The sequence below is a fragment of the Uloborus diversus genome, chromosome 1, assembly GCF_026930045.1.
Source record: "Uloborus diversus isolate 005 chromosome 1, Udiv.v.3.1, whole genome shotgun sequence".
Classification (NCBI taxonomy): Eukaryota; Metazoa; Arthropoda; class Arachnida; order Araneae; family Uloboridae; genus Uloborus; species Uloborus diversus.
This window is the reverse complement of record NC_072731.1, coordinates 162,378,128-162,403,314: the sequence shown is the minus strand read 5'-3', so window position 1 is coordinate 162,403,314 and position 25,187 is coordinate 162,378,128. Positions and strand designations below refer to the sequence as shown.

Genomic DNA, 25,187 nt, shown 5'->3' with positions numbered 1-25,187 from the left:
GAACGGACGGCCGTAGTGTAAACAGGCCCGTTAAGGACATCTAAATCAGCAAGAACTTTACATATTTGTCGCAATCTTCTAAAGGCCAAAAATTTAGGAACTCGTTAATTTTCTATCACACTAGTTAAAACCTCAATCGCAGTTATAAAGATAGAAACTGTTATCGACTCCCTATCTCCGCAAAATACAAAATAGTAAGTTCTCTTTTCTGAAACCTAAAGTGATATTCTTATTATGTTGTCATTCTCAATAGCAGAATAAACTAGAAAAACTCTTCGAATTCAAAGTAGTCTTTTCACGTTAATACGTTTACAATCTAATTGAAACATAAAGTTCCGAGCTAAGAAAATCGATCATAAAAAAACTACGATCCTAAAAATGGACCCAAGAGCCTGAAAAGATCTGAAGATCGTAAATTCTGTCAAATCGTAAATTTTTGATGGTATAGTGGAATAAAATCACAAGACATAAAAGTGTGTAGCGAAAAAAAAAATAATAATAAATAAATAAAACAGTACATCATAAAAAAAAAAAACATTTTTATAGCGAATGGCAGCTCAAAATGGTCACTAGTTTTGACGCATTATACTAAAATTTGAATTTCTTTACATATTTCACAGCTCATGACGTTACTGCAATTGGTTGCAACTCAATCATAAAGTAAATGATAGACAAAAACACATTTTCACACAACAAAGCGATCGAACAATTAAATGGAACTTGAAATTAGGGGATACGATAAATCTACAAAAGAGGTTGAAAAAAGTTCTGTGAATTCAAAAATCGTAGAAGTTTAAAATATTTGTATAACTATAATAACAGTCAAATATTCTATAAATTGGAAACTTTTAAAAGCTGTAAATATAATGAAATATTTGAAAGCGATTATATATATTTAAAAATATTTTTCTTAGATTGAACTTTCGTGAAAATGACTATGCAACAGTTTGAAACGGGGCAAACATTTTTCAGCTTTCAGAATTTACAACATTCAATTGCATTTCTGATGAATTCAACAAAATTGCCGAAAGGAAAAAAGGGAAAGAGGTCCGTATTATCGATAAAAATGGAGCGAAAAATTAATATTATTGTTGTTGTCGAGGTTTTGTTGTTGTTGCTGTTATAGTCGTGTTTGGCAATTAACTAAATTAAAAAAAAAAAAAAAAATTTTTTCAAAGTTTCCCCAAATGTGATAAATTTGTAATTCACACAGTAGGGTATTGTTACTTTTAATCTGAATACTAGCTGACATATAAATTGCTAAAGCAACTGTCAACCTTTTTTTTTAAGGCTATCTGTGATTCTAACGTTAAATTTGGTTTTTAGTATTTCGCACAAAAGTAAACTCTCTTTTTTTTATGCGAGAAATACTTCATCATAATTCGGCGTACTTATGTAATTTTCCTGTGTTTTGTTGCGTTTGTACACAGTTTGTAACTTGTTTTACTTTAAAAGAAAATGTTTAGGTTAACCACGATGATAGAAAATAAAAGAGAAATTTACGTATTGAGATGAGCTTAAACCAAATTTAACTCTCATTGACTGTTCAAAATCTTTTTACATGGCTGTTATTAAGGAAAAAATAATACAAAATGAATAACTGGAGTTTAAATTAAGATTCCTTGCAGGTCCTTGTCATCGGAAACATGTGTGGCATCGTCCCATCTTTAGTCATAACATCCAGCTACACCCATGTTTAAGCAGCGAGAATTGTACTTACAGCAGTCAAACAAAAGGCTAAATAGATATTACTCCGGCAATTCCCAGATCTCTCTTAAAAGCAACACCCAAAATTTTTGCGGTCCCATCTTCAACTACAAACAATGAGGATCACTTGAGCTTTACTTAGTGAGACATTTGTTTTTTTTTTTTGTAAGAGTGAGTAAATCTTTGAGTCAAAGCTCCAGCCATCGCCATCAATTTCATACTACATTATTTTCCATAGCTATTTCATGCAATCCAGATTTCAAACCAACGTTTTTATTTATACAACAACGCTATTTGAGAATCTAACGTGTATTGAATAAGATCAAAGAAAAAAAAGTCTGTTATATCTTCGAGAGATTGCAAGAAAGTTCTTAGAACATTTATTGCAGGACTGGTGCAGTAGAAAACTATAAAATGTTATTTTTTTGTAGTACATTTGCGTTAAGTGCACCGTGATGCCGAATTCTCGAGGCAAAAAAGCTTTTACGTTACTGCTTAGCATTGATATATTTTAAAGCAAAACAATTTCTTTTAATAATTTAATAAAACATTTCGAACAAATTCCGTTTTACGTAAAAAAAAAAAGGGTTTTCGAATGATATAAAAATTTAAAATGAGCAAAAATATTTTCGACTACAAAGTAGCGAATTTATGAGAAAACCTAAAATGGGTACATAAAAGAAAAAATCAGATTAACAAACTACTCAAAGACAGAGGACGAACCTTTGACACATGTTTAGCACGAATGCAAAGAATGAAAATTTTTATCCCAATTTAAAATCAGTTTTTTTCAAATTGTGTAGAAAAATGACATTTTTGACTGAATTATAAAATAACACGTTTCTTTATTAAAGAAAAATAGCATTTTTATTAAACAGATTATTAACCCCTTTGACATTTCATTTAGCAGCTAAACTAATCAAATCAGATAGTAAACAGTAGAATATTTAAAGATTCATTTCTGAGATAACATTACGATTGTCTTCAGAAAAACAACAAATTATGAAACTGAAACATAGTAATGTTTTTGCTTTGGCAAATAGTTTAGAAAACTTCCAGCAATATTTGAAAATTTCTCAAAAGGAATTCTTGAAAGGCGACTTACCTATATCACGACAGCCGCTAAGAGTGCTGTTGTTGGCTAAGGAGGCTATTTTTGCCAAAGCATCTGTGTATTGTCGAGAAGCGGCAACCATTGCTGAAAAATCATTTTCATTTGTTACGATAGCAGTTTAAAAATCAGATGGGAAAAAAAGAAAAACTAAGAGCCACTTAAAGGTATTGTATAAATATCTTTTTCACACTAAAAGAGACAACACTTAGTGATCACTGATGGTTTTGCACAATATCTTAACAAAAAGAAAAGGTTCAAATACAGTTTTGCACTGTAACCATATTTGCTGAACTGGAAAAGAAGGTGAAGCAAAAAAATCCACAACTATCGCTTTGTAGCTCATTTAACCGTCATGCAAATTGAAACGCATGGTTCCAAATAAGAACTTTAATTACACTGGTCAGTAAAAAGAAAAAAAAAAACCTTCAAAATACATTTGCCATCATTCTTGCTGATTCTTATGTGAAATGACCTCTCAATTCAAATATGATCACCGTTTTCCACATCACGTCCCATTTTTTGGAAATGCGACTCATAATATTTTTTCTGTTTTCGACAACTTTATAGCCATTAATTTCGTTTGGATTGTAAAGGAGCATTATATTAACCATTAAAAATCGTTAGAGGGGCTAGCAAAGTTCAAAAGTATGAACATTTGTTGCAAGTTGGGAGACTCATGATGCTATTCCTTTCTAAAAAATATAAAAAATCATCAAAAATGGTCGTTTTATTTTTTTCAAGGGATTTATTTCATAATTTTCCAATTTTTTCTCGATGTAAAACCAGAGTATCGGCTTCACTCCTGTGAGAAGCATGTCCAAAAATATTTCAAGTTAAAAAAAATAATAATAATAATTAAATAGAAGCATATTGAAAGCACCTTATGTCGCATACTCAGTCTCATCACAGATCTTCAGTGAAAAACCTTCCCGCAATATTCATATTTATCCCTGTCACATTTATGGAGATAATTAAGATTAAATATGACTAAGTATTTTAAGTATGTAACTCCTCCGAAACTCTCCCCCGAATGGTAACAAGACCTTCTCGGTGTAGTAGGAGATGTGAAGTGAGTATCCAACCTTACCCAACCAAGGAAAGGACCCGGAGAACCAGCGGCATTTATTGCAATTTTGAAAAATACAGTTACAGAAATAAGAAGGAAAAATGTTGTGCTTAATGATTAACAATTTTAAGATTGATTACAAATTGCGAAAAATGAGATAATTGAAGTTGTTAAAGGTACAATTTTGAACAAAATACGATGTTACCGCCAGAATAGTATGTTTATAATAAAGGATTAATTTATATTCATATTTATGAGGCTGTGCATCGCCCTCCTCCCCCCCCCCCATTGTTCATCAATATACTGGTTATCAAGGGGGGCTGTGAAAACAACTTGAATTAATATGAATAATACGGGAAGGTTTTTCACTGCAGATATGTGGCGCGACGACTCTGACTATACTACATTCAATGCTTCCAATATTCTCTTTTTCTGTCCCTTTTTCTTATCTTTTTTTAAAACTACAATTTGAAATTTTTTTCGAACTTGAGTAGATACTCTGATTTTAATCCGAAAATAAGTGAAAAAAAATGGTAAAACAAAGCCTTAGAAAAAAAGATCGTTTTTGATGATTTTATAAATATTTTAAGGGGGTGGGGATACTCCAATGAGACTCAAACTTGCTACAAATGGAAATGCTTTTCAACTTTTTATCTCTCTAGCAACTCAGAAGATTGTTAATAGTTAATATAGTTCTCCCATCCTTTCCAAACAAAACTAATGGCTATAAAACTATCAAAAACTGAAAAAAAAAGGGGGGGGGGGGAATGCCACTCCCAAAAAGTGGGGCGTGATGGGGGGAAACGGTGGTCATATTTGGTTTCAGAGAGTCGTTTTACGTAAAAATAAACGGTTTCAGAAGCATATTGATGGGGACATTTTTTTCTTCTGCCTCGCAAGGATATTGGTGTAAAAATATTATAAAAAATTTAGTGTATTTTTAATTTGGAATTCATTATTGCTTTTAAAAACAGTGAAGAAGTGGAAAAATTAACAGGAACAAAGCGCAATTTTTAGACTTTTGATATTTTACTTGTTTTTTACGGTATCTAATTCTTGTGTGCGGAAAATTGCAACAAACCACGAGAACGGGGACACTATTTCAGTTTTTTGTTATAGAGTGAAGGTAAGAAGTTAGTAACAATTGAACAAGGTTAAATCCTAGTTTTAAACAAATAATGGTTTAAATTCTCAAAATGTAGCAGAAAGATTAGGAAATAATTTAAAAATAGATTTTTTAAAACCGATAGTTACGTTTGTTGCAATGGGTTACTAGACGTCCTTCTACACTGTAAATGTCTGATAAGTGAGAGCTGTTTTTAGTTGATCAGAAACAAAAACTTTCTAAAACGTTTTACAAATTTTAATCAGGTTAATTATTTTTGCTTATTGCTAGTTTTGGCGCTTTTCTTTTAGTCACTGACTTGTCAAATTATTTTACAACGATTTTAATTTGGGTATCCTCAGCTGTTTTTTCACTTGATGTAACTCAAAGATATATATCAATTTTCTATTTTTCTCTTTTGGAAGTTTTGTACATTGTTTAGAACAGAAACACATCAAAATTCATATCTTCAAGGTCACATTATTAAAGGTCAAACATTCGCGCATTGCAGAAATGCTACATTTCCGCGAAGTTAGTTTTAGGATTCTCAAAACTGGAAAAAATGTCTTTTGGAAAAAATCCGTTGTAAAGTATTCCAGTAAAATGTATTAGTTACGTTGGTTTAGTTTAGTATTCAAATTCTCAATCTTAATTTTGAAATTTTTGGTATTTTACTTGCTTTTTTTGAAACAAAATTACATTTTACATTTAAAAAAAGTAGTACAAGTACTTACCATGAAGAGATTTAAGATACGTTCTGCCAGCAGCAACAAGTTGTTTCGTGTAAGGCCCGAACTCTTCCATTATATTCTAAAAAGACAAAGTACGTCTTGCATCAATAACAAAGACAATTATACTCCTTCGGGTAGTTAAAGTTTAATTCAGCAAAAACATTTCATGCAATTTGAAATTAATTTTGAAGATTTTCACAAAACTATGAAAAGAGAATGTTTTGACTCCCACAAACTGAATGAAGTAGTTAAAAGTAGCATAATTACATTTTTCTGAAACTTTCTTTTAAATTTAATTGTGATTCGAATCAGAGAATACTGCTATTAATTATGTAAATTGTCTAAATGTTTTGAGCTGTACCGCCATCGTTTTTTTATATCCTGAAGTTTTAATGGATTTTTTAGAAATATATTTTATTTACAGATCTGTAAAAGAATTGCAAAACAAGGTCTTGCTCTTAGACGCATTGAAAAATTAATGTCTGCTTTAAAAAATGTTCGAAATTTTACCAGCACACTGTTATTTATCAGTTTTAAACAAATATTTCTTTTAGCGGTTAGTTTAAAAAAAATAACTTAGGGGAAAAGGGGGCTCATGTGAATACGGGGCGCATGAGAACGTGGTATGTTTTCAAGGTTGTCCTATTTTGTCCACCCCAGAAAAAACCGTCCCGGAAAAAACCATTTCGCCAATTTTGTCCACTTTTTTGGAAACTGAAAGTTTTTAATTAAAAACTTGAAGTTTGAAAATAATAGATTCTTCCAATTGAAGTAATATTTTAATCTAAAAATAGCATACATAATTTAACAATTGATTTAAAAATATTTTAAAGTGAAAATGAAAAAATTAAGATCAGTTTAAGTTTATGCAAGTGTGTAGATAAATCAAATGAGTGTTAGTAAGTTATAATGCATGTAATAGCATTTATGAAAACAAACACATCAGCTGTACATTTTAAGGTGTTTATCTGTAACAGGGGCGTAGCTAAGGGGGGGGTTTTGGGGACAAAACCCCCCCCCGAAACGTTAGTCTCAAAAAAAAAAAAAAAAAGAGAAAAAGAAGAGAGAAGAGAAAGAAAAAAAAAGAAGAAAAGGAAAAAATTCCAAGCGATTATATATATATATATATATATATATATATATATATATATATTATATATATATATAAAAGAAGTAACCCCCCCCCCCCCGAAAGTCGGGTCTAGCTACGCCACTGATCTGTAATGTGGAGGTTTATTGCCTATAATAAATGCATTTATAAAATTAAAAAATAGAAATAAAAAGTTTTTAAAGGTTGAATCTCAAAACATTAAAAATCATATTAAAATAAAAAGAGGAACTACTTGATATTAATAAAGGAAATATTGACATGAAGTGAAATCAGTTCTTGTACAGATACAAATCTGATGATCAAAAACTGGTTCTGAATCCAGCTAGGCTGTTCCAAGTCAATTTATTAATCCCCAAAGAATGAAATTAACATTTCCTTAAAAACATGCAGAGTACATAAATATTTACTATGGGGTGACTTTAATAAAAACTCGAAAACATACAGTAAAATGTTTTTAGTCTATAAATCTTAGTTTTGTAAGTATATGTCTAAAATGCATTTCATTTGACTTTTCTATTGAGTTTAATTTTTACTACAGTAATATATAATAGTGTAATCACGGACAGTAGCTTATTCACATTGTTACTTTTTTTTTTGATTGCTTGTGACTAAAGACGTAAAATTTCCGTTAATTTTGAGGAGGCAGAAAAAACAGTTTTGCATTTTTTTTTTCTTTTTTTTCAGAAAAAAAAAAGAAAAATCTGAATTTTTACACAAAAAAAAAAAAAGAAAAAGAAAAAAAAAAAGGAAAAAAAAAAGAGTTTTTCAAAAGTTATATTTTCTTAGAAAGCATAAAGTGTTAATCATTCAAAAATATATGCAATCCATATTTTTCATTTTCTTAACAGAGAATGTATATTCAGAATTTGCTGTTAAAAATCTCTTCTGTTTCATTACTACCAATAGCTTCCCTCTTTCAGAAGATCAAGACTATCCAAAAGGCAAATCATCATTCAAGCATTAATTTGAGATAGGATGTGATTCTTGTAAATATAAAATTACAATTACGTTTTTTTTAAACGTAATTTGCAGGGTTTTTTTAAAAATGAAATAAAGCCTTGACATTTTTGAAGGTTATTTCTCCAGTTATACAATTATGAGTACATGCATATTCATACATTAAATTTACAGTATTAAACTAAATCGTTTTCATTTATTGATATTATCGATATAATTCTGCCATGCGCATATAAGGTTGCAGATTTAGTGAGAAAAGTAGCAAACAAAACTTGATGTAAAGATACATAAAAATCTTACAGTTTCTCGCATAAATCAAAACGTTAATGTTTTCATGTGGTAAAAAAGTATTTGAAGAAAAAAGCACACATTGGAATAAAAAACAAGTATGCATATAACCTTTTATGGTAGAAAATTTCAATTTTAAAAAAAAAATTTCCCCAAATTTCAGGGCTTTTTTTTTTTTACTATTTTCATCTCCTTATAACAATGAATCTCGAGTTCATTTTCATTTCATTACCGTGACATTCCTTAAAATATAAAACGCTTTGGGACAATCATGCAGTAAAATTCTTCGCAAAAAAACTTTGCATGCTCACGACGAAAAAAATTAAACAATTTCCAGGAATTAGAGCTCATTTTGGTTTTGCGATTAATCTAATGGTTTGTCTTGCACACTATTTTTGGGATTTTCAAATTGCACCGCAGACTTCCGAAGAAAATTCTGCAGCCGAGACACATTGGTATGAAAGGGGGGGGGGGAATCTTAGAAACTTATTCAAATGTTAGTTTAACTTCTTTTTACTTGCAATGCAATTACAAAAAGTGAAACCTTTCTTTTTCTCTAACATTTCTTTTCGAATGTGAAAACAGTTTTAACTGTAGTGTACATATTCATATCAGTGGCGTAGCTAGACCCGACTTTCGGGGGGGGTTACTTCTTTTATATATATATATATATATATATATATATATATATATATATATATATATATATATATATATATATATATATATATATATAGTATATATATATATTATATATATATATATAGTATATATATATATATTATATATATATATATAGTATATATATACATATTATATATATATATATAGTATATATATATATATTATATATATATATATAGTATATATATATATATATATATATATAGTATATATATATATTATATATATATAGTATATATATATATATAATCGTTTTTCCTTTTCTTCTTTTTTTTTTCTTTCTCATCTCTCTTCCTTTTCTCTTTTTTTTTTTTTTTTTTGAGACTAACGTTTCGGGGGGGGGTTTTGTCCCCAAAACCCCCCCCTTAGCTACGCCCCTGATTCATATCATAGATTCATTTGTAAGAAAATGTCAATTCTTTTACTGTTTGTTTCTCTGCAAATTCTGCACCGAAAACAGGAACTGAACTCGTATTTGACAACGCTGGAACCCATTACAATGATTTCAATCGAGACTTAAGTCCAATGTTTTTATACCTCATACGAGTTCTTAGCTTTTAACGGCGGAGCAAAAAGGTTAAGGAGAAATAAAAAATATTAGTTAAGCGTTCTTTCTTCAAAACACGCGGATGTTTCAAGGCCGTTGTCATAACCGCGTGATTTAAGAATTGCTTTTTACGCAGCTGTATTCATTTACTTCAACCCTCTAACAAAATCTGTAGTTGCAACAGATGGGAGGTTGAATGAATACTGCCTTCAAATTCAAAACGTGCTTTTTGGATTAGGTAGTTGTAGTTGTAGCGTATAAAATTGAATTATGAAAGAGCTAAAGTTAGAAACCATATATTTTATTGCTGCTAAACGAAATTGAATGCTTAAATATTTATTTCAGAAAAACTTAATTTTGTACAAGCAAACTACAAGGTTATGCAATGATTCCTTGTTTAATATGATGTTTTTCTTTTTATGCGTTATCAGCAGTAGTTTTTTTTATAGAGATTTTTTATTGAGATTTGATGAAGAATATAACCATAAGTATACAAGAAAAAAAATATTGTAATGACATCCATTTTGCTGTTAGAACAAATGAGGATATTGTAAATAGTATTAAAAAGAGAAAAAAAAACTTTCAAATGCTGTAAAGTAAAAATATTCAATGAAAATGATTTAATAAACAAAGTTCAAAGAATGAGTATAAGTCAAAATTATTATTGTCTCCGTGAAGTGAATCAGTAATTTTCAGGATATCATCATAATACTTCCATTTTCCAGTTTACGATTTTTGACAAAAGGTGAAGCTAAACCTTTGTTCTTTATTTTTCTTCTTTATTTTTTTATTATTTATGAGAGTGAAAGAGATTTTTCTTTATAATACCTCGTCCAGAATCAGTTTCCATAGTCTAAAATACTCGATAAATTAAAGAGTTCATTTTGTCGAATTGAAATCGTGTTGTAATTTTATCAAACAATTGTGTCAAATTCCTTCCAAGCATGTTGACATTGTGTTGTATTATTCAGAACGTTGATAAGACTGAGAATGCCAGATACAGAAATTGACGATCATAAACCAGCAAAATAAGTTTTTCTAACAAAATGAGCGTGAGAAAGCATAAATGCGAGAAAGTTCTCAAATTTAGATTCAAACTTCAACTGATCAAGTGCAAGGCGTCCTTCAGAGAAAAAAACAAGTAAATGATTGGATTAAAAAATGAGATGCTATCTAGAGACTGCAAACAGCCAATGCTGAAAAAATAAAATGTATGGTCAACACTATTATCATCTGTAATTCTTTCTGTCTTGTGTTTATCTACAAACTTAATTTAGTTCAAACAAAAGTAGCATTATCACAAATTTCATTATTTGTTATTTATTATGGATCTGTTTTCACCAATCTTTTCTGCCAACATTTACGTGATATTACTAATTATGTTTTCATATACTACATTACGTTATTTTAAAGTGGTTATCACAAAAATAACTCATGAGACAACCTTTATTGAATCACATTTTCCCATCTTACTTATGGAATACGTTCATCATACTATCTCGCTTTATCGAATACGTTCCTTAAAAAATTATGCATTTTTGAGCTTTTCTTTGTAAAAAAAAATGTCCTGGATTATCCTTCAACAAACTAGAAAAACCATGGTGACGTAAACAACTAAAAATACGTTTTTCAGTGTTTTTTTTTTTTTTTCAAAATGCTCACAGCATCAAATGTAAAAACAGCCATGGAACTCCCCCCCTCCCCCCGAAAAAAATGGGTAAAATAGTTTTAGATTTTAAGCCAAATAACCGATAGAAGTCTCTAACCGATGACTTTTGAATTCAAATGGTGAACCTTTTTAAATTAAAGTGGCATTCTTAACATGAAAGAAGGACCAAAATAGTTTTTTTTTTTTTTTTTTGTAAAAAGTTAATTTTTTTCACTGGCGATAACCTTACATAGAAAAAAACCTTACATAGAAATGTAATGATTAAACTGCTAAGTTCAAAGAAAGGGTTACGCGTAAGCGGCATTGAACATGATGTGAAATTCTAAAAGTTGCTGTATTATAACATTTTGTAGTAAAAATGTTCCTGCACTGATAAGTAAAGAATTACGTAAATTTAAAAGGTCGGAATAAAGAAAATGTTCAAGATATTGTAACTCTGTAGAAAACTGTTGCAATAAATAATACTAACGCCAGAAATAAATAAATAAAAATCAAATATAAAGTTTGTTTATACAATGACCACCGCTTAAATGAATCACGTTTGTTCTAAACAGTTTTGATTCCATAAAGCGGCTGATCTAATAAAGCGGCTAATTCATTAAAGCTGGATTTTGTTCTGATTTTGACTATTTGATTCCTTTAAGCAGTTGGTTCAATTAAACACTGATTCAATTAACCAATCAATGTAGTAGTTACAGAACATGTTTCTTGCCTTTCAGGTTATTTCGCCAATTGTTGAAAACTTTGGCTTCAGATTGATTGAGCATAATTTGATGTTCAAATTAGCGGGTTATTTGTTTAATTTAAATCTAACTTATGTCACCCATAATTGAAGGTATTCCAGTAATTTGTTGTTGTCGTTTCTATTTACCTTTGGAAAAGTTAAATGAATTTCCTAAAAAAATAATTGACAACTTACAGTTTACTAATTACTCCAAAATTTGTCTAAGCTAACCAGGAGCGACTAAAGACTACCATTTTAAAGAAGGGGAGTGTTGAAGAATGCCCCCCCCCCTTCCCGTTGGATATCAATAAGAAGCCTCAAATCGGCCAGGAATAAGGCACTTAATAGGGCACAAACGTACAAATATTTTCATAAGCAATGAAAAGAAGTAATGTTTCAAATATTTACTTTCAAAAATAATTTAATGAATTGAAAGACTATGAAATCGTTTACATTTCATTTAAAAAATATTTAAACACAGTGCCGTTGGATACAATTCTCGACAGTTTAGGAAGGTCATGACCCCCATGACCCTACTCTTGTATCCGCCATTGAAGCTAGCGTAGTAAAGCACTTCGTGCTTCAAAAAACATAGTAAGCCTTAAACAATCTTTTTTTCGTAATATTAATAGCACTAACCATACTGCTACTAAAAATAATATTTTGAACACTATCAAGAGTTCTAACTTCATATTTTAAAATGATGGAAGAAGTGTATATGAAGCATTTTACAGGAAAAAAAAAAGGCAACCAAATGACAAAACTTTAATGGGGATAATAAAATACTATTTGGAGAAAAATCAACCCGATCATTTAAAAGATTGTGATCATGAAAAAAATCATTTAAAAAAAAAAAAAAAACTTCAAATCCTCTTTAATTTGACCCACACACTCTTCTTCAGTATATTTCAAATTTGTTCAAGTATCTGGCACTACAAGAACTATTTCCGTATGCACCCGAAATACATCTCCAAAACAAATATTGATACGTTTGTGCCGTGTCACTGAGAGATACAAGTTCTAAAATAACCTCTCATAGTTCTTGGAACCCATCTGTGAAATTTCTCAACACACTCGCCTCCTTCCTTTACCTCGAGTTACACTTCCAAACTAGACCATTTCTTCGGAAATATTGTGAGGGAGTTCATTCAAGCGAACAGTCTTCATCATCTTTGCCAGTGACAGATCAGCCTCTCAAATTCGAGCGCTGTCGATTGCGCAAATATTGCTCTTGCATTAATGACAACACAAGGTCAAAGAGTAATGGATGACCGCGTTGATGCATTTACAGATTCGCCAGTTATCGGATCGAATTTAATGGGGCTAAAAGAAACATTAAGTTTGAAACATGGCGAAGGGAAGCACTTCGCTTTTCTTTTTTTTTTTTCATTTTCAACCAATCAAGATATTGGTAGTTGAGGGAGGGAGAAGCAAAGGGATGCAAGTCCCAAACTTAAAAAATTGGAGATAACCAGTACAAATTGCACGTGAATCTTTCCTCTGTCTTGGAGCAAGAGATAGTACTAATAGTCCTGGTACATGCTGCTATACAGCATGATATACTTTTCAATGAAAGCCTACCTTGGACCGCAATTTTAAATGCCTTTTACTCAAAACTTGAAAATGCCCACTTTCATCAATTCGCCTCAACTGATCTCACGTCACCAAAAGCCTGACGTCTCATCAGTCTTTGTGATTGGTAGATATCAGTCACGTGATGCTCTTCAATTTTAAAGAATAACCTCAGGAAAAATAACCACAACCTGGATTTGTATCCTAAAATTAAAGAACTTTTAAGATTTTGAGAAATTAACTATCTTTTAGGCTTTGGCACTGGAAATTACGCTTGCGCCATACTTCAACGTTCTTCTAACGATGGGCATTGGCAAAGTTATATGCAAGAAGGTGCTTCACATGCAAATCACTATAAAAATTGCTTTTACTAGTGAGCATTGTTTATTTATTTATATTTTCCTATTTTTTGAACTTACTTTATTAATTTAATTATTTTAAACGAATTTATTATTTTTTAAATTCATTTCACTATTTACTTGTTTATTACTTTTACAGCGAATTCTGAGATTTATTTTCATCTTCGCTAACGCTATTTAATTTATTTTAGTTTGGTGGTAACTGGAGGAGAAGATTTAATGATAACCAAAAGAATGTAACAAAAGAGTAGAATGACTATCACGAGACCTCCCAAAGCTTTTTTTTTTTTTTTTAATTTTTAACACGCATTCTGCAGCACGGAGAGCCATGTTGAACGGATTAACATGAGGGATTTATTGTGTTTTCGCTTGATTAATTATTCAAGTTCACTATTTCTAGGAAATTTCTTCACATTGAGTTTTCAGGATAAAAAAATACAGTCGACTCCCGCTAGAACGCGATCCGATTTAAGCGAAATGGCTATAACGCGATTTTTTCCCGTTAAAGAGTTTTATTCCTAACGCGAATTCTTCACCCGCAACATGAAAATTTTCCGAAAGGAATCGCGGTTTTTTTCGCGAATAACTTCATCCCTTTGGCATCGCTGAGAGCGGAAGTTCCCACAGCGTACTAATCTGAACATCGCTTATAACAAATAACTACTCCTCATTTTCCATTTATTTTTTTCATTCTATATTGGAAAGTTGATGAAATATAATGACACCTAAGAGCGCTGTTTCATTTAAAGTTTGTGAAGATAGAAGGACAAAGAGAAAGTTTCAACAACTATAGTGCATTTCTTTTTCTTACTACGTAATGTACGTACCGTAGTGGTTTATTTTACGTCTTCCTTTCCCATTGATCATTGATTTTGTGCATCGTAGCAGTTTTTTATGTTAAATAAAACGTTTTTCTTTTTAAATGCAATAAATAAAAATTCAATTTTTTTTTTTTGTTTAAGAAACAGTAATGTATAATTAAAAAATTGTTTTTAAGAGTTTGAGGTGGTGTTTACAAGTGTCTTTAATCGTATGGGTATGTTTATAAAAGTTTTTACAGGTACCCTTTTCCACAACGCGAAATTTCAACTTACGCGAAGGGTCTTGGAACGCATCCCTCGTCGGGACTCGACTGTATTCCAATATCTTTCCAAGTAATACGATGAGATCAAATAAATATAAATAATATAAAAACAATGCGTGATACACCATATGTTTCAAAAACTAGTTCAAGAGTTGACATTATAAAGAAACGGCAGAAAGAAAATTTTACAGGAGATGGAAAAAATGATAAAAGTGGTTAAATTAACTTCTTAAACCATACTGATGAATCGTTTATAGCTATAGTTTGTTTTGGAAATAAAACGAATAGGAATGGTTTTAGCAGTTATGATAAAGATTCATATCGTTTTTCAATCTGAAAAATTGTTTTTCTTACTCAACAACTCTTTTTCAATGTCAAATCCTTATACCAAAATCTTTTTTTGTCCGTCAGACAAATATTTAGTGATACGTTTTCTCAAACTTGACAAGAAATGAACTCTTTAAGTTTCTCAGTTGTATATTTTGGACCTAATCTTACATCGCGTTTGGGAGAGAACAAAAAAAGCGCAAAACGCGATGTTACCGAGGTCATAAAAAGTAGCGATTCAATTAACGTACGAATTGATGACATGCGCACATCCAATAAAATTTTTTTTATCACATTAGAATGATTTTCTAAATAAAAACAAAAGAAACTTAACTTGCTAATTGTTCTTTTAACATAAAGAAATTTATAATGGAATACAAATAAACAATTGCAGCTTAAAATGCAACATATTTCGATGCATGGAAAACATACTAGTTTCGTTCATTGATTACTGAAAGAGAGAAAATATTCTTTCTGAGGAATTATATTGTAACCTGGACGATTCAATCAAATTGAACATCACAACTCAGTTCAATAGGCGCCATAGGCAGCTCTTTGATACTGGTAGACGATACATTTTCACGAAACATTCATGGTTTCTTCCCTGACGAGGCCCTAGGGTATTTTTGGATTTTTTCAAATCTTTGTTCTTTCTTGTTCAATTTTATCTTGCTAATAAATAAATACGAGTATATATATATATATATATATATATATATATATATATATATATATATATATATATAGTTTTTTTTTTCTGTGAAGCAACATTCTTTTAAATATAATTTTTTGGAAGACAAAGGAAAAGCTCGATATATCTGAATGAGCAGTATAACGAAGCGCGATGTGACGAGGGGGTTACTGTATTTAACAAAACTTCATTCCAAACCCCCCCTCTTTTTTTATTGCCTTTGCGCATTAGACCAACACAAAAATGAACATAAAATTTTCTCATTTTTTATTTTCAAATTATTGCTTCGAATCTAGCAATACGTGAATAAACTTGAACTTATCTAAACAACTTCTTTAAAATTCATATTTCTTTGTAATGCATTTTCATTTCCGGCAAATATGAATGCCTCTAAGTTTCGCTACGGTAGACTAGGCTTCTGCTGAAATCCCAGTCAATAGCTAACTCCGTCGGGAAGGCTAACATAATTCAATGACTCCTCCTTTTAATTGGGGGAAAGATGAATTCTCTCCGTTCACAAAATCTCACGCACCATGGGGCGGAAAGTCGTCAAGTCTTATCTGATTTCGAAGCTCGCATTTTCTTTACTACGTTGCTTGCGCATGTACTATAAAAATAGTTTGGCGAGTAGAGAGGTAAATATGCCACGTTTCTCGAGATATCATTTTTGAATTTGTAAGTCAGCACCAGTTCACATTTGTTCTTCACTGACACTTCTTGGATTGACTTTTCAAAATTTAACAAACAAAAAAAGTTTTAGAACAATAATAAAGCATCAGAAAAAAATTCAAAAAATAACAAATGCATTTCTGCTAGTTTATTGCTTCATTAGAAAAGCGTGACAAAATAAAAATATTCCTCAAGCTATATTATCAAACACTAATCGATGTGCAAATTTCAAAAAAAAAAAAAAAAAATCTTAGACTTCTTAAGCAGTAGCAATGACTTTGGATGCAAGAAAAAACTAAGAAAACAAATAACAGCATTTTGAAGTAGATTCACAGAAAAAATGCAATAATAAAGGATTTTCTAACTTTTATAATTTAGCGAAAACCGCAAAAAATAGATAAATAAATAAATATAAAAAATAAATAATGAATTTGCTTTTGATAAATTAAAATTTTCGCAGTGAATGATGGCAACAGGGTTTGGAAAAAATGTTTAGTTATTTTTGGCTTATCATTAACTTTAGTATCATTATTATTATTATTTTTTATTTTGAAGTATTCTTCTCTTTACTTTAGAATTTCTGTGTTCTACAGCTTTTAGTAAGGATTTCTAAAAGTTATTATTTTACATACATTTCTGTCAATTTTATCAGATTTTTTACTCATTCTAAATTTCAAACAAAAAGAAGACCGATAAATCGTAATTTTCAAAATTTATTTCACAATACAAGAAGAAATCATCGAAAAAATATTTAAAAAAAACTATTTATGCAGTAAGGAAGGTGAGCAATTGCAATAGTAAAAAATACTATAAAAAAATGTGATTTTATTTTCCAAAAAGAACACCTTTTTTTTTTCTTTCTTGAGAGAAGACAGAATTTAAATTACAAATCCCCAGGTCGATCTTAGTTATGAAATATTAAAAAAAACGTAATAAATTAGTAAGTCGATGCCCGTAGCTAAGGTTGAAACGTTTAAGGGTGATCGGCAAATTTAAAGAAGTTCTGACGCGAAAGCACGAATCCAAAAGACTCGATGAAATAATCTAATGTTTTTTTCTTTATTAAGACTATTTCTATAAGCTTGGTTCTCACTAAAATGTATTTAACAAAATAAGTGTAAATGATTTCTTGATTACAACACTCAATAATTGCATTTAATCTTAAAATCTTCATATTAAGGTTAATTCTAAAGCAGCCAGTAAAATTTAAGTTAAAAATTTAGCGAAGAAGAAATAAAGGTATAGTAAAAGCTATTCGTACAAATTTGTATACCGCCGCATTTTGTGTAAAATTAGCTCTTGACGTATATGTGCCCTATTTTCGTTGAAATTTTATTGATGAAATATAATTTAAAATATATTCGCGAAAATTTTCAGAATTAAAGTATTTATATTTTTTATAAACTCTGAAATTAACTTTGGGTGTCATCTACCAGATGGGTGTCACCCGGGGCGACTCATCCCTTCTCAAGAATTTGGATTTAGAAAAACAGCTTTTTTTCTCTTAAGTTACAGCTTTCAAAAATTGAAAGCACACGATTTGATCAATATCTATTTGTTAAACGTTAAAGGGGGCAAATTACAGATAATCCTTTTAAAAATTTTTAAAAAGGATTTTTAAGTCACCTCACTTTTTAACACGTAACTATTGGAAAATTTGATTTTTAAATTGAATTTTTAACGTTGTATGCGTCTTGGGTTTACAATAAAAAACAAAATGCGAAATTTTCATAAAAAGGAATTAATATTTCAATCTCTGTTTAGAGGTTTTCCCCCTTCCCCTGAAGGAAGAGAGGGAGTTGAAAAAATGCAATTAAAAAAAAATCCGGAGTCGGAGTCGGGCGTTTCAAAATCCAGGAGTCGGAGTCGGCGATTTTCCTTCCGACTCCGCAGCCCTGATCATATATTTATTTGTTTACTTTGAACAGGAAGGAAAAATTTAGCATGGATGGTGCAAACATCTTTGAAGACTTATCAGATCTTTCTCCGGACAATATGCCAGTCCACGACCGGACTAGTGTTTCAAAACGCTATACACTGTAAAAAATACCCGTAATTGCAACTGGTTTTTTCCGTAGGTTTGACGGTTTAAACCTGTTTCGTTGACAGAACGGTTTTTCCCCCCGTTCTACGCTTCAGCTATGAACGGTTTAAAACCGTAAATTTGTCTTTGTATGGTAAATTTGTCTTTGTATGTTGACGGGTATTCTCCGCAACTTTTACGGTTTTGCACAACCAACCCAGCTGCCGGTAAAAAACCGTAAATTTTACGGATTTTTTTTTTTTTTACAGTGTACAGTCGGATCCCGACTGACGCGTGGGATGCGTGCCAAAACTCCTCGCGTAAGTCGAAATTTCGCGTTATGAAAAAGAGTTGTGTGTAAGTTTTTTTTATTAACATACCCAATCACTTTAGACATTTTTAAACAGTTTTTAAACTGTTTCAGACTATTATATTGTTACGATGCACAAAATCAATGATCAATTTGAGAGAGAGACATAAAAATAAAACAGTACGGTACGTACGTACAGTATGTAGCAATAAAAAAGCACTGCACTGTAAGAGTACTATACAGTAGATGCAATAAGTTACATTTATAACTTAAAAATTGAAGATGATGATTTGATTTATGCTGCGTAATCTAATCGTCATTCTAATACATTTTTAAATACCGTAGCTTCACATTTACTTTAATATTATTTACATCTATGGTAACACCCGTCTTTCAGGGTCTCTTTAATCTACAGTACAAGAGCTGATGCTGAAAAGATGTAAGCACATTCGCGAAGTCAATGTTTAGTAGTCAATAACAAAGCTGAAACTTAGCATCCCGATTCCTTTCCAATATTTTTGTGTTGAGAGCGAGAAATTTGCTTTAGCTCTAAAACTCGTTGCTCCTGAAAAACTCGCGTTATAGCCATTTCGCGTAAGTCGGATCGCTTTGTAGCGGGAGTCGACACTACTAAATTTTTTTGCGTAAAGTATGTCGACGATAAGAAAATCTATAAGTTCTTTCACGAGCAAGTTTCTCAGACAAAAACGAATCGTTTTTTCTTCTTTACTTTTAGATAAGAATTGATTCAATTTTATTAGTTTTATCTACTTCCATTGACTCCAATGTGTAGTGAAACAAACTAAAAATAATTCTGAGATCAACCCGTTATTTATTTTTCCTGAAATGGAAAATTAAAAATAATATTAATTAAAACAAACCTCATATTTTAATACCCCTCAAAAAAAAAAAAAAAAAAACTCGCTGAAATATACTTTTGATTTTTTTTTTTTTTTCTACTTGGTTGGATGTTACCTACTGCTGCTGGCGAAACCCCGCAATGTTGACTCAGCCAATTCGCCGGACTGGTTTCTCTCAAAAAAAGTTCCGAATATAGTTCGCACCTGTTTTCGTTTTATAATTTTTTTCTATTTTCTCTTAGCGTGAAAACGGCCTTGTATTTAATAGTTAGCGCCTTCAATTCCGTTTGAACTTCCGAAAGAAAAAGAAATAAAAATTACAGGTTTTGAACAGCATTCATCCTAAGTTTTCTGAGCTTAAATTTGTTCTTTGAAAACAGAAGGTTATAATTACTAGACCTACATGCAAGTTTGTGTGATTGTATTTGGAGGGGGGGAGGGGGCAGGATTTTTTTGTTGGTGCTTACATGTTTTTGCAACTTGTGTTTCCAACTCCTTTCTTGTGTTTTTCGTTTGATTTCTAATAATCAACAGGAAAAGAATAGTGAAGATAGCTTTGCTCTCATTGTTGTGATACGATTTGGTTTTTTTTTCTATAGTGTTACTGTATGCTCACTGTCTAAAATGATCTCGCTAGAACTGCAATCTTCACTCTAGAAAAATGTAAATGCTCCTTAAAATGCCGAGCGAATTAAACCTTGAAGAACAAGGAATGTAAATGACTTTGCGCTTGGTTTAAAATATCCTTTTCTTGAACAGCATAAAACACATTGCGATATTTTAATTAAAACATTTAAGAATTATTATTATTATTATTATGTTTATTATCAATCTAAAACAGCGGTTCCCAACCTTTTTAGCTCTGCGGCCCACCAAGTTTGAAGAAAATACCATTGAGGCCCAATAACTACTATATATTACTTGCACAGTCTAAATTTACTTTTTCGGGGAGGGGGCATTTGCTCATAACTGTCCTTAAGTGTAAATAATATACCGTATTTGGACTGAAAGTGTGTTAAAAACGAGTTCTGGAGATGTCATTTTCCTCCTCTCCTTATGTTACACCACTGATATAAATAACTACTATACAAGAACAATTTTTAAAATAATTTTTAAGGAAGAAAGTAACTTTTTATTGCATTCATTTAGCTGGTACAGCTCTAAGGAAAATCAAAAACAAGTCATCAAAGTTAAAGCTCCATGGGATTTTTGATGCTGTTACGAAGGACTTGATATCTGCATTGAAACTGGATAGTCTTAAATAGCTCGCTACATTCAATGCATTTCTACATTATTTTTTGAAAACTGCAATAAAAAGTCTCATTCAAATAGTAGGTTGTCGAAAAGCAGCTCTAGTCTCTCAATTACACTGATTTGTAATGCCAGTTCAGCAAAGGAGGAGCACTTTAAACTTGAAGCTAATGCTAGTTCGTTTGGCTATTTTCTTTAAAGGAGTTTCTGATTCATTAGATTTCATCTTCAATGATAGGAGAAGTTCCTAAGAAACATGAAAATTCTTCAGTTCCTTATTGTCGATAAGCCAGGTGGAGTTTTTGAGTGACGGTACATCTAATAAGCGAATTTTTGCAAAAAACGGAAATTAAGGCCCCAACAGTCCTGGTTCATATTCTTGACCAGTGTCCACGGCCCAGTAACATATTGTTCGCGGCCCACTTGTGGGCCGCGGCCCATGGGTTGGGAACCACTGATCTAAAAGCAAACACCTAGCCTAAAGTCGAAAAAAAATCAACAAGAAGATATAAACTAAAATTGAATGATTCTTGCAAAAACGAAATATTTTCTTAAGAAGCAAATAAAATCCAAGTGGCATCTCTATGTATCAGGGTGTCAACAATTTAAATTAGTGATTTTAATCAAGATTTATAACATATTTTAAAACTCATTGATTTTAATCGTTTTTTACCATAAAACCTAGAAGTCCTCTTAAAAATTCCAAATTTCACTTGTTCTGCCTTTTTTTTTAGTCAGTAGAGCGTTTCTTCCTGGTATTGATTTCATCCCTATATCATCACTTAACCATTTGTATCTTTAAAATTTCGTTCTTCTTACTCAACTTGAACATTCAAATTTTCAGTCAAAGGCCAGTGAACACCTTCAAATTAGTCGCTTTTTTTTTTTTTTTTTTTTGTAAATGAAGACAACGAGAAAATCTTATGGCACGACGATGAAAGGTGGTTGCGAAGAAAAGCCCTCTTAAAATGAAGCATGTTGCTGTATTCTGTGCATATAATCGAACAACTGTTTTCCAAAAAAAGGGATGCTGAATGAGGGCGATATTTAGCGAGATTTTCATCAGCGAGAAGTAATATCAAACATTGAAAACATTTCTATTATATGAATCTCAAAAATTTTATTTTCTGTATCGCCAACGAAGGAATTTCAAATGTTTTTTTATTCACTCTTACGCACTTTCGTCTAGTTTTTTCGTCCTTTTACAAGCTTCATTTTGCCTTAATGGAGTTATTTCCGAAATTTTAAAAGCATTTTTTTTCTGAAAGAGCATGCTTAAAAATACAGGATCTGACCATTTTTAAAATAATTAGAAAAAGTTTAATATTTTTAACAATTATTTTAAAAGGGGAAATTTCATTTTTTACGCTTCTGCACATGACATCACAAGTGATGAAATGCCATTCACTGATACCATTATCGCAGAGCACAATATTTAATTCGTTTCTTTACTTACTTGTACTGGCAACGATATGGTTGGTGGCAAGCGTAGAGCGCAAAATTTCATACGCTACTGAATTATCATAACACGCGGTAGGCAGCAAGCATAGGCATTCAGCGCGCCAGTGGAGATGCGCCAAAGTACATCACTTGTGACGTCATAAAGACCACGCCTTATTTTCAAAATCGGACATTTAAAAAAATTAACTAAAATTTTAACATTGGAAATACGAAAGTATTTTTCTCGTTCCATGTCTTTTTTTTTTTTTTTTGCTTATTCTATCAATTTCAATGACTAAAAGTAGCAATTTTGACTGAAGGAAACAACCCAACTATTAGTAATGTGCATTTGATAGACTAAAAGAAAAAAAAAATGTTGCAAAAAAATTTAAAGGTTTTTTTTTGCAGTTTCAAGTTTTGTTGCAATTTCAAGTTTTATATACAAACAAACGCATCGATACTCTTCACAGTTGAAAGAGTTTTTCTGTATATTTACCGTACTTTATGTGTATAGAAAAGTACCTAAAAATTCGTAAAGAACTCCAAATTCCTTTTAAGCCGTTTTAAATCCGTGTACATGAGTACGTGCACCCATGTGTTAAGTCATTAAAAATATGCAAAAAAGACACGTGGTGCTTATATTTTTTTTTCTTTTATTCGTTCAAGTATACTGAATTCAAGTCTTTCTAACAGCGGCAGCGTCAGAACTTAGATATCGGCCGGATGCAATATCATTTAACAGTTGAGCAAAATTTTAGCTCGAAAACTTTTTATGTTCGAATGTAAATTTTAGAAGAAAAAAAAAAACACGTCACACGACAACTATGTAAGTACAAATGTTTGCTCTTTTTTTTTTTTGTTTTTTGCTCATTCTCGTTTTAGCAACAACAATCGTTTATCAAAGTATCCATCAACAACTACATATATTTTAAACAAGGTCCTTCTGATAACAACCACTTTATTCCGCCATAATGACGACGGCTCTCGAAAATATTTATGAATCAAAATTCCCGGCTTATCGCAATTTGCTTCAGACATTGAATGCTAACTCGTTCAAATAGAACTGTCATCTGATGATGCAGGATTGGCAAATATTTGTCCGTTCGCTGGCTGCTCATGTACGAGGATATCTTTTCAATGTCGATTTCTTTATTAGCTCAGCGGTTTCCGCAAACGACAGAAATATTTTCAGTAAAATGCTGCAGCAAAATTTACAATTATATTGTTAACCCCGCGAATGTAGTTATTTCAGTAATCAAATACTGTTTAACTATATCGGAAAATCATGTTTCATGCGAGCTATCCAGAATGTATTTTTCTTTAAATCTTAACGCATTTATTTTAAAAATATTTCCTATGATTTAAAAAAGTAATTTATCTTAGATGACACATCTGCTGGCTTAAAGCGTACAATTTAAGCGCTAAACTGAAATAATAATTAAAAATTCAAATTGACTTCTTATAGTCTGAAAATATTATCTCCACTGGTCAGAGTGGTGATTTCAAAAATTTTAGGAAATTTTTATTACACCAAATAAGATTTTTTTAATTTAAAGGTAATTAATTAAATTGATTTTTGTAGTGGATGATAAAATGTTTCAAATTTAATTTTGAAAACTGAATTCAATCTTTTATGCTTTAACATAGCGACACATTATGAAGTAGAAACATACACCGGTAGAATAAATGTATTTCCAATTGCTTCTTTACTTTTCTAGTTGTTGTTTCATCAAAGTGAATTACAAACAATACATGAAGAAATATCCTTAATGAGGAGGGATTTAAAGTTGGGTGCAAGTCCAAAATTTACTATGTATTTATCAGATAACTTTTTAGATTTAACTTTTATCAGATAATTTGACACTTTTTGCTATCTCAGAATCATCAAAAATATCTCTGTTAATTAAAGATAAATCATTTAAAGATGCAAATGAAGAAGTGTTTTTTACGGCAATTAAAACTAAGAAAGCTTCCATTTTCAAAATTTTACCTTATGGTGAATATGGCACAAACGCTTCGGATTGCTTAATGATAACTAATTTGTTTTCAGTAGACAAAGAACACGTAATTTAAAATACAGCTTGATTTTTTAAGCTAGAACTTGTCAACCTCTTATGGCTTGCCGCATCAGTATGAAACAATATCTGTGAAAATCCTTGACTATCAAAGTTGGAAAGATAATGTACAAACAGAATAAAATGCTTTAAATTCATCTTTTTCTGCATGGCACCATGTGCTAATCTCGCATCCATTTCTGTGTTCTTCCAATTAAAAGGACGATAATTTTCTTTTCAGTGGCAATTTAGTAAAACAAATTACTTTTTTTTCATTTTTAAAGGCAAAAAGTTATTGACTAAATTAAAAAACTATGTGTGTAAGAAATAATCCAATTTCACTGAACAGAAACACAAAACAAATTGACTCTAATGCTCAGATAACAACACAAGATAAGCACTATAAAAATAAATATTACTTCCCACCTGGGGGCAACAAATTTAAATTTTACTCTAAATAAATATTTTTTGAACCAAGTGTGTATGTTCGGGTTCTAACTCAACATATTTTTAAATTTCTATTCAAAGGGGGGGGGGGGGAATCAAAAATATTTCTTCTTATTCCTTTCTCTTAATTTTTTTCTGCAACACTTACTGCACAGCAGTTTTTTTATTTTCTTTATTATTATATTTTTATTTTTTTTTGCAGAAGAGGAATGACTACAAGAGTTACAAAGTATGGATAATACAAACAGCTTTATATCTGAGCATATGTTTTTGGTTAACTGCATCCACTCCCCTCTTCTCCAGAAAAAAGCAGGAGCAGCACAGGTTTTTCTCTCTTTTTATATTAGAGAAAATTTCTTAAGGTGTATGAAATTTATTTTATCCTAAAATAAAAGCA

At 30.9% G+C, this 25,187-nt stretch overlaps 1 protein-coding gene across 1 annotated transcript in view; it reads right to left on the bottom strand.

Moving 5' to 3' along the window:
* LOC129233322 (brain-specific angiogenesis inhibitor 1-associated protein 2-like) overlaps positions 1–25,187 on the bottom strand; it is a gene marked incomplete in the record, with an annotated part of 125,876 nt that overhangs the window by 34,627 nt on the left and 66,062 nt on the right. Inside the window, 2 exon segments of the mRNA XM_054867374.1 lie at positions 2,813–2,905; positions 5,727–5,802. Coding sequence (XP_054723349.1) covers positions 2,813–2,905; positions 5,727–5,802 — 169 coding nt within the window.